This window comes from Tursiops truncatus, chromosome 15 (genome assembly GCF_011762595.2).
Source record: "Tursiops truncatus isolate mTurTru1 chromosome 15, mTurTru1.mat.Y, whole genome shotgun sequence".
NCBI classification, from domain to species: domain Eukaryota; kingdom Metazoa; phylum Chordata; class Mammalia; order Artiodactyla; family Delphinidae; genus Tursiops; species Tursiops truncatus.
In genome coordinates, this window is record NC_047048.1 from 46,857,037 (window position 1) to 46,870,249 (window position 13,213).

The 13,213-nt window shown below is 41.4% G+C and overlaps 1 protein-coding gene across 2 annotated transcripts in view; it reads left to right on the plus strand.

Moving 5' to 3' along the window:
- Positions 1-13,213, plus strand: part of SEL1L2 (SEL1L2 adaptor subunit of SYVN1 ubiquitin ligase) — a 110,536-nt gene that overhangs the window by 93,742 nt on the left and 3,581 nt on the right. For both annotated transcript variants that reach the window (XM_073793302.1, XM_033840053.2), the window contains exons 13-18: positions 479-541; positions 1,107-1,194; positions 2,855-3,003; positions 4,157-4,322; positions 4,436-4,510; positions 8,632-8,804. In XM_073793302.1, the coding sequence (XP_073649403.1) occupies positions 479-541; positions 1,107-1,194; positions 2,855-3,003; positions 4,157-4,322; positions 4,436-4,510; positions 8,632-8,804 (714 nt within the window). The remainder of the gene's footprint in view (positions 1-478; positions 542-1,106; positions 1,195-2,854; positions 3,004-4,156; positions 4,323-4,435; positions 4,511-8,631; positions 8,805-13,213) is intronic.

Genomic DNA, 13,213 nt, shown 5'->3' on the forward strand with positions numbered 1-13,213 from the left:
AGTCCCTAGTCTCACCCACCATCACCTAAGCCTCCCTCTTCCAGGTGCCCACAACACTCTTTATCTGTTTCTACTATAGGACTTACCACATTTGACATGATTAAGAGGTCCTACCTAGTGGCTCAGAGCCCAGGAGTCTATAAGGCAGGGATCATGGTTTATTGATCTTTTGACTTTCATCTCCTACCTCTGCCCAATGCCTGTTACGGAGTCACACACAAAGCAAGCACTAAATAAATGCTGAATGAAAGACTGGAGGAAAGATTTGACTTTCATCTCCCTCTTTTCTAGTCAGAGGTGGGTTATGAAAGTGTGAAAGGAGAAACTAGAGAGGGTCAGAATAACACCAACTGCCTGATTCACCTGCCTTAGTTCATCTCCTACCAGCTGCATTTCAAATATTGTGAATGATTTTGCAATACTTTTCCGTATGGTAAATTCTTCTGGGACTTTACTTGGATTTTTAAACCTGTTCCAGGGCAATGCCATTGGTCTTCATGGGCTCGGTCTTCTTTACTTTTATGGGAAAGGAGTTCCTGTGGTAAGTTAAATAATTTTCTTATCTTTTTCAACATTTCTAGCAATTTATTAGGGTGAAATTCATGATCACTGATTAATCTAAAGGAATTAGTCTCTATTACTTGGTTTGCCAAGGTATCATATCTAGTAATAGAGAATAAAATAATTCAGTGAAATATTTGCCAAAGAGACATAGAACAAGCTTGTGACAAGAGTAACAACGCTAATTATATCTTAGAATCACAGATTCTAAGTAACCTTAGAAATCATCTAAGCCGTGAGGATTTTTTCTCATAGAGAAATTTATCTTCTTACTTTAACTTTTGTCTTTTGAGTGACCTTCCCCCAATATCTAACAAAACCTACTGTCAATGTAGGAAAAGACATAATTTACAATGAAAATAAGATAATTATTTCTTAATAGAATCTAATATAATAATGAAATAAAATGTATAATACTTCGGATACTACTTTAATTAGCCTAAATCACATAGGGCACTAACTATGCTCTTAAAAAAAGTGGAAGGCAATTGTTACCATGGAGTTATGCATGTACCTTTGAGTAACAAAGTGTAATTATCTTGCAGAATTATGCAGAAGCACTTAAATACTTTCAGAAAGCTGCAGAAAAGGGATGGCCAAACGCACAGTTTCAGTTAGGCTTCATGTACTACTGTAAGTGCTACACATATGGCTGCTTTACTTAGAATGATAAATGCAAAGTCTGCTCCTTTTTTAAGACAAATCAAAGGATTGGTGAAAGTGGTTTAGACAGAACATTCAGGCAGCAATTTGAGGAGGAATTTGAAGAAGACAGGAGGAAAAGGACATTTGGGGGGAGGAGGCAAAGAGGTGCAATCAGAAAGCTCACCTTTGAAAATTTTAAGTTTGAAGTGCCTTGTGACACTCAGCGCACAACCCAGAAACAAGTGTGAAACTCACAAGAAAGGTAAAACTTGGAGAGAAAGATTTGGGGAGACATCAACATACAGGCATTAGTAAGAGTAACTGAGGTTGCAGAGGGAAAGGAGACAGAGTGTGAGAGGAAGGAGAGTGGGCCATGGTGAGAAATCTGATGATCCTTGGTGCCATATTGAAAAGACGGGCAGAGAGGGGGCTTCCCTGGTGGCGCAGTGGTTGAGAGTCCGCCTGCCGATGCAGGGGACACGGGCTCGTGCCCCGGTCCGGGAAGATCCCACATACCGCGGAGTGGCTGGGCCTGTGAGCCATGGCCGCTGAGCCTGAGCGTCCGGAGCCTGTGCCCCGCAACGGGAGAGGCCACAACAGTGAGAGGCCCGCGTACCACAAAAAAAAAAAAAAAAAAAAAGACAGGTCTGGCATTTTCCACAATAGCCCAGGTGGAGGGCCTGTTCTCTACGGTTTTGGGAGGTTGCCTAAGATAGCCTTGTTCTTCTAGTTTATTCCAAATCCCAGGCCCAGGGTCTATCAGATTCCTCAAGCATCTAGAATAAGAGTAATAGTTATGGCTAATGTTTAAGTCTTTACATGTATTTACTCATTTAGTCCTCTCAACACATCTAGGGGGTAGCCCACCATTTCTAGATGAGCAAACTGAGCCATATCAAGGTCAAACATCTTACACAAGATCATACAGTTGGTAGAGCTGGGACTCAAACCCAAGTGACCTGCCTCCAGAGCCTTTGCTCTTAGCAGCAACATGGCACTGCTTCTAAAGGCTAAGAAATGTTAGAGCTGGAAGGCAGTTTCAGAACCACCTAGTGAAAGCCCTTCCTTTTGCAAATGAAGTGCTTATGGGTGCCCAGGTCACAAAAGGAGTAATGGGAGAGTCAGGACAAGAATCCCAGCTGCTGGGAGTAGCTGATTCTCCATCCTAGCTCCAAATGCTTTGCTCCAAGCAATGAGCTGAGTCTGAGCTGGGCCTCCTGGAGCTGGGATTTACTGGCTCCAAACTCCATAGTTATGGCTGGGAGGAGCTATACTGGTCTCCTGGTATGGAAGGATGACAGGGATGGTGACACACATCATGGAGGGCCTTCTGGTCCTCAGAGACTACCACTTGGTCTCCTTTTCATTAATTGCAGTTATACCATATTGAGGAGATGTTTTCATGAGACTAAACAGTCCATCTCCTTCAGTTTTCTGAATGGGTCGAGAACATACATTTCCATATTATTACTTAAAATCTGACTCAACTTTTTTTCCCCCAGATAGTAGATCTAGAGTAGCTTGACTTTTGGTTGGCTTTTCTCATCCTATTTAAAATAGCAGGAATCACTATGAGCATTACATCCATAGATGATAATGTAAAAAACAATGTAAATAAGGGGTGGCTCAAAATAATTTTAATTTTCAGCTGGCTCTGGAGTATGGAAGGATTATAAACTTGCCTTCAAATATTTTTACTTGGCATCTCAGAGTGGGCAGCCTCTCGCCATTTATTACCTGGCCAAGATGTACGCCACAGGAACAGGAGTGTTAAGATCATGCAGAACTGCTGTGGAGGTAAATCACGGGCTATTTCTAAAGAACTTTTCATTTATCACAGAGAGGAGGTGATACTGTCCTTATATTGTTGGTGTCTTTGATTTTATAGATATTATCTTGTTTCTTCCAGCTGACAATGTGGACACTGACATTTGCCAGGGAGGAAAAGCAGTGATGTAACTCAGACTCGGAAAGGGAGGAAGAGAAATGATCCCTCCTGTCTTGCATCTGGCTTTTCATCGAGTTCAGAGCTCGCCTCCGTATTCAGTTATGGAGCTCTGTTTCAGCTTTCAATCAAATCTCCAGGGCAATTTGGCACTTCTAGTAGGATTGGGAGTTGCGACTTGGGACATGAAAGGCTTGATTTAGCCTAGAAAATGTAGCTCACTTCTTCCCAGAAAGCCAGGTCCTTAGGTTTTTCTGATGATTTGGATGACAATTGAGAAAGTGAATTCTTTCAGCCTGGGATAGTGATGCAGTTTTCAAAAGAAGGCTTTTAGGACCTTAATGTCCTTCATTGATTCATGAAACACTTCCCCTGCACCAATATAAATACCTTCCTGTTGCAACCCTGGCCCCTCTGAAATTCGTTTCAAAACCTGCCAGCTAATAATCTATCTTTAGATTTGCCCCTTTGCCGATTCCTAATGAATTATGTATTGTTAACCTCTTTTGGTTACATAAGGGCTATTCAACTAAGTTGCCTGTTGTCCCCACGGAGCTCTGCACACCTCCCTCACGGTTATGTCACCTACACCCTCAGGCACTGTCTTGCCTTCATTCTCTCTTCTCCACATCAGCTGCAGCCTTATAACGCACCCTCGCAGGGCAGCAGCGTCCAGAAAATCCCTTTTATTAAAAAACAGAAGTCGTTACATTCTGTTGTCCTGCCAAATAGCCCCCAAGTCAGAAAAGTTCATTTACACATATTTAAAACAAGCCTCAGGAAGTGTAAGCTCAAGACAAAAAAAAAAAAAAATACACACCTGTAATCTTCATGCCTGTGAAAGGTATTAACACCTCACCCTAAACAATTTTCAAAAGCCATGCTTTAGACCTAAAATCCTTGCCTGACCAGCCAGCAGGAACTGAAGACTGAGGTTATTTATCGTTTACCTGGAATGAAGTGTGTTGGCTAACTAGTCTGCTTGATTTCTCTTTGTATATACAGCTTTATAAAGGTGTCTGTGAACTAGGCCACTGGGCTGAGAAATTCCTGACAGCATACTTTGCCTATAAGAATGGCGATATAGATTCTTCTCTTGTTCAATATGCACTACTTGCAGAAATGGGTTATGAAGTAGCTCAAAGCAATTCAGCATTCATTTTGGAATCTAGTAAGATACGTTAAAATTCTCTGCAATTCCCCAATCATACATATGCATATATGACTTTACTGTAGGGGTATTTTAAGCCTTCCTAATGGAATGTCTCCTTTTTTTTTTTTTAGAAAAAGCTAAAATCCTTGAAAAAGAGAAGATGTATCCAATGGCACTTCTCCTATGGAATCGAGCTGCCACTCAAGGTACAGAACTTAGATAAAAATGAGCACTACTTGGCCCCTGTCCACTATTATGCATCTGATTTGCTCCGGCTGAGTTCTTGGGCACATAGGCAGAAAGGTGCAGAATATCTAGCAGGTGGTATTTCAAACTGATGTTAGGGTCAGTCTTTGGTTAGAGGTCATTTCCAGGAACTTCTTTTGTTATTCTCAAGGTCTCCAGTTTAGCAAACCATAGGAATTTTTCTACGGCTCTGTCTCCATGACACCAGAACGGTTGTTTGAAACATGGCAGTTTTACTCAAGACATCAGTTTTCTTGGTCTGGCTTCAGTCACTCATTTGCTGAGTTTTTCTAAACTTATCAGAGATATGACCTATGTTTCAATGAGTTTATATAGGTTAAATTACTTATGGCTCTAAGACTTGTTTGATTTTTCTTTTAGAATATCCCATTGAGGATTACCACAAGCTTCAGATCTCTATTATAACCATTAGCATGGTAGCATCAAGGGAAAAAAAGAATTAATTAGCAAGATCCTCCCCCCCGCCGTAGGGAGCGCTGGTGGGAAAGCAGTGGCAGGTGGCATTTGCATCACTATGTCTCATTCCATTCTTTCCCTAAAATTATATTACTAATAGCAGAGAGATTCTGCAAAGCTGTCACTATTGGCATTTGGGTATGTGAGGTGCTCTCTTACGGTAAGAGAGCAATTTTACTTCCAATTAAATTTCTTAAAATTGTCTCAGGCTAAGGCCGAATCATCCCTTTTCTATAAGAATTGAATGGGATAAAAACAATTCTCAGCTGATGCTAATATGAGGCAGAAGCAAAAGTCACAGTGGTGCCTTCTCAGGTCCAGCTGAGCTGGTACTGCAGCAGCAAGCCATCTGTGTGATTTTAGTGAGAAATTCCCTAAAACAAGAAAAGTCTCTGTTTTCTAAAATGTTTGGAGTAAGGAAACAACACCAGCAACCCCTCAGCTATGGCAAATCATCTGAATTGTAACAAATACAGGTTTATTCCAAGCCAGGAAATGCTGTGGAAATTGCACTAAGGAAAAGAGACATTGAAAATGAGAGGACATTAATATTAAACAGAATTCACCAATATAAAACTGTCAGACCACTAAAAATAATTGTGTGTCACCAGAGAGGTCAGGCATGATTGTCCCCAAAGATGTGGTTGCTGAATGGCTGTCTTGAGCTTAGGAAATCTAGTAATGGAAGTTAGGTTTCCAATCTGTCATTGCCGATGTTTCTTCCAGGAGTGTGAGGAGGGTGCTGAACCATAAGGACTCAGCCACCAGCCTGTGACTGTGAAATTGGAGGGGAAATCCCTCCCACTGTCTAGTGACCCCCTAGGAGCCTGTCAGGATTGCCACATGCCCCCCACCCCCATCAGCCCCCTAATTAGGGTGGAGCTGAATCCTCTGGAGAATCTGCTTGTTCACAACATTTCATTCTTAGAGACCTCAGGGGTCCTGCTTTACTGCTTGCAAAGCTTGAAAATGCAGAGTCCTGTTCTTTTGTGGCTATGGTGCAGAAGGAATCTTCGGGTCAAAGGAAGATAGCTTTGGGCAAAATTAGAAATGGAGTGGGTTTCTCTTTAGAGCTTGAGGGGTCTCTTGCCTCTGCAGGCCCCTCTGAGCCCCTCTCCTGGACGTCATTTCTATGAGGTCTTACCCCGAGCTACCTGTACATTTTGAAGCACCTGAGAAGCCAACCCTGACAACTAATATCTTTTGCAGCTTAAGAAGTTTACGACATTACTTCTACTCCAAGACAACTAAAGATGGCTCATGGTATTACATTTTAGTATAGGGTTCCAGAAGACTAAAAGAACTTCAGAACCCAAAGGAATCAATTCCAAAAAATGTTAGGCTTTGCGTTAGGCCAAATGGGAAGAAAAACTTGGAAGGAGTCCTATAGCTCTTAATGATACACATCAGACCATACCACACAGGGTACTTTCCCCTTTTCCAAGTAAGCCTAGACTGTGCCAGCGGGGTTAGCCACAGCTGAAGTGGATGTCCTACATGAGCATTCCCTCATCTTTTCAATCAACATAGCCCTAGTGAGTGGAAACATGGGCCCCAAAGAGACGCTTAGAGGTCATCCCTAAGTGGCCTTCAAAAGACTGAAGTCTCATATCTTAAAAAGTCACATGAATTTTTTTCTACTCCTGAATATTTTCATGTTTGTTGGAAACTAAGATTGTAAAATACTTAACATCTGGGGGAAGCATTTTCTAAAAAGTTTCCTACCCTGTCTATCCATTCATTCCATAAATATTCATCAAGTACCATTCTCATCCTGGTACTGTATCAGTGATCAAGAGCTTCAAAATTCTCTCTCATGAAAGAGAGAGAGAAAATAAACTAGTAAACAAATGAGATAAGAGAGATACATGCTGTGAGGAAATAAAACATGGAGATGGGATGGACAACTAGTGGGATGTGGTCTGACAAGGTAGTCAGAGAAGGCTCTAGAAGGGAAGCGAAGTTTGCAGTGAGACCAGAATGATGAGTCAGAGGAACTGCAAACATGCCAGGCAGAGGGGCTTGAAGAATCTTACTGCAGGGACGCCGAGGCAAGAATGAGCTCGGTGTGTTGAAGGAATATTAAGAAGGCTAGAGCATCCCGAGAAAGTGACATGTGGTAAGCCCAGCCAGGGAGGCAGAAGACAGATAAGGCACAACTTGTAGGTCAGGTAAGGAATCTGGAAGTTATTCCAAGTGCAAAGTGAAGCGCTTGGGGGTTTTAATACAGGGAATAACGTGATTTGATTTTACATTTGAAAAAGATCATCTTGGCTGTTGTGTGGAGAACAGATCGAAAAGTGTAGCTAAAAGCACATTTTGGAGGCTGCTGTAGTATTCCAGGCTTAGACTAGATGGTGGAGGAGCTGGAGAGAAACAGGTGTGTTTTAAAGGTAGAACCAACAGGATTTGCTGATGGATTTGATAATGAAAGTGAGGGGAAAGAACTGGGAATAATTCCCCTAGATTTATGGTCTGAAAAATGGTGGTGCTGGCACTGATAGAGGAAAGGAACTGATGACTTTGTTCGGGGGAAGGGGTAGCAGGGAGTTAAGAATCTCTAGTGGATGTTTTAAGTCTGAGATCCAGGCAGAGAAGTCAAGAAGGCAGTTGTAAGAATCTGGGGCTTAGAGAGAGATGGAATATAGATACAAGTTCAGAAATAGGAAACATAGAGCCATGGAACTAGATGAGGTCACCTGGAAAGAGAGTTGAGATAGAGCAGAGTGGAGGAGAGAGGAGGGGAAGGGAGGAGAGGAGAGAAAAGAAGGGAGAGGAGCTGGGGAAAAAGGAGTCAGTAACGAGCCCTTGATATTCCAACATTTAGAAGCTGGGTAGAGGAGGAGTCAGGCAAGAGTTTGAAAAGGACAGGCCTCTGAGGCAGGAGGGAAGTCAAGAGAAGAAAGGGCATGGGCAGACAGCACCAGTGATTCCAGTGCTGCTTAGTGGTCCAGTGAGATGAGGACAAGAAGTGACCAGGGGATCTGGCTGCGTGGAGGTTATCGACCACCTTAAAAATAGCAGTTTCTTGGAGGAGGGAGCAGCAGCCAAAGTGGGGTGGGTTGAAGAGTATGTGGGAGGAGAAGCTTTGGAGACAGTGAGTGTAGAACACACTTTTGAAAAGGCTGAGTGTGAAGTGAACAGAGAAATGGGGAGTAGTTACAAGGAGATGCCATGGGATAAAGGTTTGGTTTTGTTCATAGAAGATACCAAAGTGTGTTTGGATGACGCATGGGACTAGAACAGGGGCAGAAACTGGTGATGCAGGAGAGCAGAGCTTCAGGAGTAAAGGCTAAGAAAAGGAAGGGTGGGATCCAGTTTCCCAAGAATTGACCTACCTTCAAAAAATGAATTAAAAGGCAAAATTGATAATGTTTTATTCTTTAAGAACATTTGTACTATACTGTGGGAGTTATCCTACAATAAAGACAGCTAGCATTGTGTGTCATATCCATAAATCATATCTAATTCTGATTCTGGGATTCCGAGTGTTTTTTTCTTTTTTTATATAGATTATCATTAGGCTGATACTAATGATTTACTAGGAGCTACACATGAATCATTTGAGTTATTATTCTCCTTCTCTTTCTAATATTTCTATCAGGCAATGCATTCGCTAGAGTGAAAATTGGAGATTACCATTACTATGGCTACGGGACTAAGAAAGACTATCAAGCAGCAGCCACGCATTACAGCATCGCAGCCAAGAAATACCACAGCGCACAAGCCATGTTCAACCTGGCCTATATGTACGAACATGGTTTAGGTATCGCAAAGGTAATTGTGCTGGTAATAATCCAACCTAGTAACGGCAGCTGTACAGGAAGGAAAATGTATAACGTTTTACATTTCATTGATGTCATCAATGTAGAGAAAACGACTTAATATTTGCTGAGTCCCTCCCACATGCCAACACATTTTATGTATCCTGATATAACCCTATGAGGTAGAATTTATTTTCTCCATGACGCCCAAGGATGGAACTAACGAGGAGAATAAATCTAGTCTTGGCCAATTTGATTCATAGTAAATTCATGCTTTTTCCAGCAACACTAGTAGGCCCTGCCCCCACTGCCTTCCACCCACAGGCCTTTTTCCATTAAAATTTCCATTGACTCACAAGCTCTCAGTAATAAGGAGAAAGTGAGAATGAGATCAGAGCTGGATACAGAGGTGGCATTAATCCAGAAACGTCTTTTGAAACACCCACTGTGTACATGACATAATGCCGAGTGCTCTAGAGAAGCCCAAGAAAACAGATCTCCATCCTTCAAAGACTACACCCAACTTGAGGAGATGAGGCGTATTCATTAAGAGGGCTAACACTACAAGGTGATAGCGGGTAGATCCTTCAGACAGTCAGTGTAATTAAGGCAGAAGATGGCATTAGGGTCTGACAGGGTGAGAAAGGTGATTACGATAGCCAGGTGTTGGCGTGTTATGTATACCATGTCATTTAAGTCACATAACCACTCAATGAGACGCATCCTATCATTGTCCTTGTTGTTTGCGTCAGGAAATCACAGTGCAGGTTAAGTCATAGGGCCGAGTTTGCAGGGCTCATTGGTGGTGGAGCCCTCATTCGAACCCAGATCTGGCTGACCCCACATTGCTGCTGGAAGAGTTGGGCCCGGCACTACTGAATTTTCTATGCTTTCTTTTTCCTTCCAGTTGTGATAGTAATTGGGAATTATTGGTGGGGAATTTCCTAGCTGACAACTGCTCATGTGCACACGGCTGCAAGAGCTTCTCATTCAGGTGCCAACAATCCAATGGTAGAGACCCCTGCCTTCGGGTGCTCTCCTGTGCCTGCCTCTTGACGGATCACTTTTCATCATCCCCAGAACCCTAAGCAGTAGAAAGAATGTCAAATCCAAATGCAGTCTGTTTTCCCCATTCCTAGCAGGTGCAAGCTTCCTGTTTTATAACATTGGGGCGGGCAGGACTGGCTCAAATAGCTAGAGTGGATGATCCTTTGGATGTTATTAAGCCACACTCCCTTCCCCTCCAACTGTCATCCACATCTGTAAAACAGAATAGCGATACAAGCCCTGCCCCAGGCTTTGAGGATAAAACCAATAAGCCTTTGTGAAAGGGCTTTGTAGTGAAACAGTGTGTGGAATGACTTTTTTAGATCAGAAGAGAATGTGAGCGATTGCTAAGTAAGACTTCAAGAGGATTAAAGCTTTTGTTCATCATTCCCCATGTAAAACATAACAATATTGGTGAGAGGAGCATTGTGTGTATAGGATAAAAGTGACCCCACCCCATGGGTTAAATTCAGATTAGCTCTCCTGCCCCCATATGAATCCAGAAGGACTTAACAGCCCCATTGTCCTCACAGTGAGGTCATTTAGCAGTGACTCCCTGGGGTGGGGAGAGCTGTCCTCTCAGGACACAAGGCCGACTACACAGCCCACTGTGTCGGGTGTTCAGTTTTCCTCCTTCAAGTCACTGCTGGCTCTCTCCTAGGCACTTTCTACACAATGTCCAAAAGCAGTTGTCGAGACATATATTTCATACATCTAGAAAAACTTTGAAGTTTCTCTCTAGCCACATTTCTGTTCTTTTCGGTCGGGGTTCTTGTTAAATCGTGGGTAGTTCATTTTGATCAGTCTCTCTGTCACAGATAAATTTTTTCCTACAGAAAGTCTCTACCTATAGAAAAAGAAAGAGGCTGAGCTTAACCTCAGACCTGGACACGGGAATTTTAGATTTAGTTAATGAGGGAATTTTAGATTTAGTTAATTTAGTTAATGAGGGGCCATTGCTCTTTGTCTTTATTAATTTCTTTTGTTTAGCAATTAGTAAAATAATTACCAACTACCCAGGGGCCAAGTTTATTAATCTTGCTATCTCGTAGTCAAATTAATGAGGAGATATCACCTCTTCTAATTTTTAAAATGAATATGCTGATAATTAAAAGTTCAAAGCTTGTTCCATTTATGGTTAATGAAAGCAAAGCAGTTAGAACAGGCTTTCATAGCACCCAAGACATGGAGTAGTTATGCATGTCTTCAGCAAGGCTCTTCGCAATCCTCTCTATTAGTTAAACCTCATGCAAACCAGTGGGACAGGTGAGTCTAACATCATTACCAGGATTTCTCTGAGAATCAAAAAAAGTTTTGGTAAACTCTGAATGTAAGCCCCCTGGAAAAAGGAAGTAAGGTATAAATCGACTCTTGGTAAATCAGTGTAAAAATATGGGTCATTATTTTTCTCATCCATCTTTAGGAAAGGATTTGGGACTAGGGTGATGTAGGTCAATTATCCCAATAGCTTCACTGAGAAACATCTCATTCCCCAGTTTCCGCCCTTGAGTTAAGCTCACTTGACTTAACTGTGGACCAGGACTGACTGTACCATTGTTTTGGGAACACAAAATAATACCTAGGGAGAAACTGAGAGATGACCTGAACTAATTTAGAAATATAAGCACTCGGCTCACAATTTGTTATGAAACTCCTTCTCAATTTATACTTGATTCAGAAGTCCTTCAAAAATTTAATAACCATGAAAAAAACCTGTTGCCCATCCTCTCCTGCCCATTCCTTCTGGCCTTATCCCGGTTCAGGCCAGAATTTCTACTTGTTGTAAAGGATCCTCAGGGGTCTCCCATTCTAGTGTTCTTCCTTGAACTGTGTGGCCAGAGAAAGCTCTGTCCACCAAAGATTTACCACCAACAAGAAATATCCACACTTGACTGTTGAATGTGTTAAACCATTGAAATTTGGGAGTTTATTGGTTGCAGATGTTGGCATTACTTTAGTTAACACACAATACAGCTAACGAAGCCCCACTGGGTTATTCTGGATAAAGTATAACTCTAGTACTGCTACCCCTCCACCACACTCCTCCCAAAAGATGCACACACACATGCACACAAATACAAGCCAACAAACACAAAACTAAAAGAATCTTACTGACTTTCTATTGCTTAATGAAGTCCAGACTTCTTACCCTGGCATTCAAACCCTCCCTGACCTAATCCATCTTGACAATAATGGCTTGATATGCCACTATTTCCCTATATATCTTCTAGACTGCTTTTCCTTTCCCCGCAAGACCTTGAACTGCACCCTCCTGACCTTAGGTCACATCACCCCATTTGCTGGAATGATCTTCTCCCACATTTTTGCCCATTGAAGACCAATCCATTTTTCAAAGAATAGCTCCAGTATCATCACCTCTATGAACCCTTCAATGAAGCCCTAGATTTAAAAGACATCTGCTTCTAAACTACCATGGTAACATGCCTTGCTTTTCTTCATTCATTTATTTACTCAAATATTTATCAAGTCCTTGTTTTGTGTCAAGAAGGATCTGAGAACAAGACACCCTTCAAAGCGTTCATAGTCTACTGTGGAAGAGACACGTCCATAACTAAAGTGAAAGCCCAAAATGATGTGCATGCATGCACACACAAGTGAAATACTATAAACTTGTTAAAGAGGAAACCATTCAGGTAGAGGAATCAGTACTGTCAGATTCTGTTCTAAAATGTTTTTGTAACATAGAGTATAAGACACACATGATGCTCTTTTTATGTTTTCATTTTTTTCCTTTGTTTTGTTTTTAAAATGGAAGAAAGCAGGTATGTTTTAAGATACTGACTAGAAAATCTATCTAAATTAAGAAAAAAGGTGAGAGGAAATGAGTTTCAATATATATAGTTAGACCTACTAAATAACACATTTTTTGGATCCTACAGGGAAAACAAAACCACATCTACTGAATAAATTATAAGTAGATCTGTCAAAAATAAAAGTAATTATGGCACGAAGCATTTTTATTTTTTTCATTTGTCTGGTCTGACCTCCTATGGAGTGTTAGAGCTGAAGCTTTAAACACCAGAATAGAATTATTTTCTGGAAAGGCCAAACTAAAGTTTGACATTAAAATGGCCCCCTCGGAAATATGACAGGACAAAATATACATCTCTTAGAAATGGTCATAACCTTTCTTGAAATACATGTCTATTATCTAATGAAATAATCAGAAATGTGCAAAAAAATTTGTGTGTGTATACCTTTATTTATTAGAAAAAAACCCTACAAACAACCAAAATACTCCAAAATAGAGAACATGTTATATAAACTATTGTGTGGTGGTATACTACTCCATTATGTACTTTATGGCCTAGTGACTAAGTGAGCAGGCTAGACGCAGACTCTCTGGATTTGAAT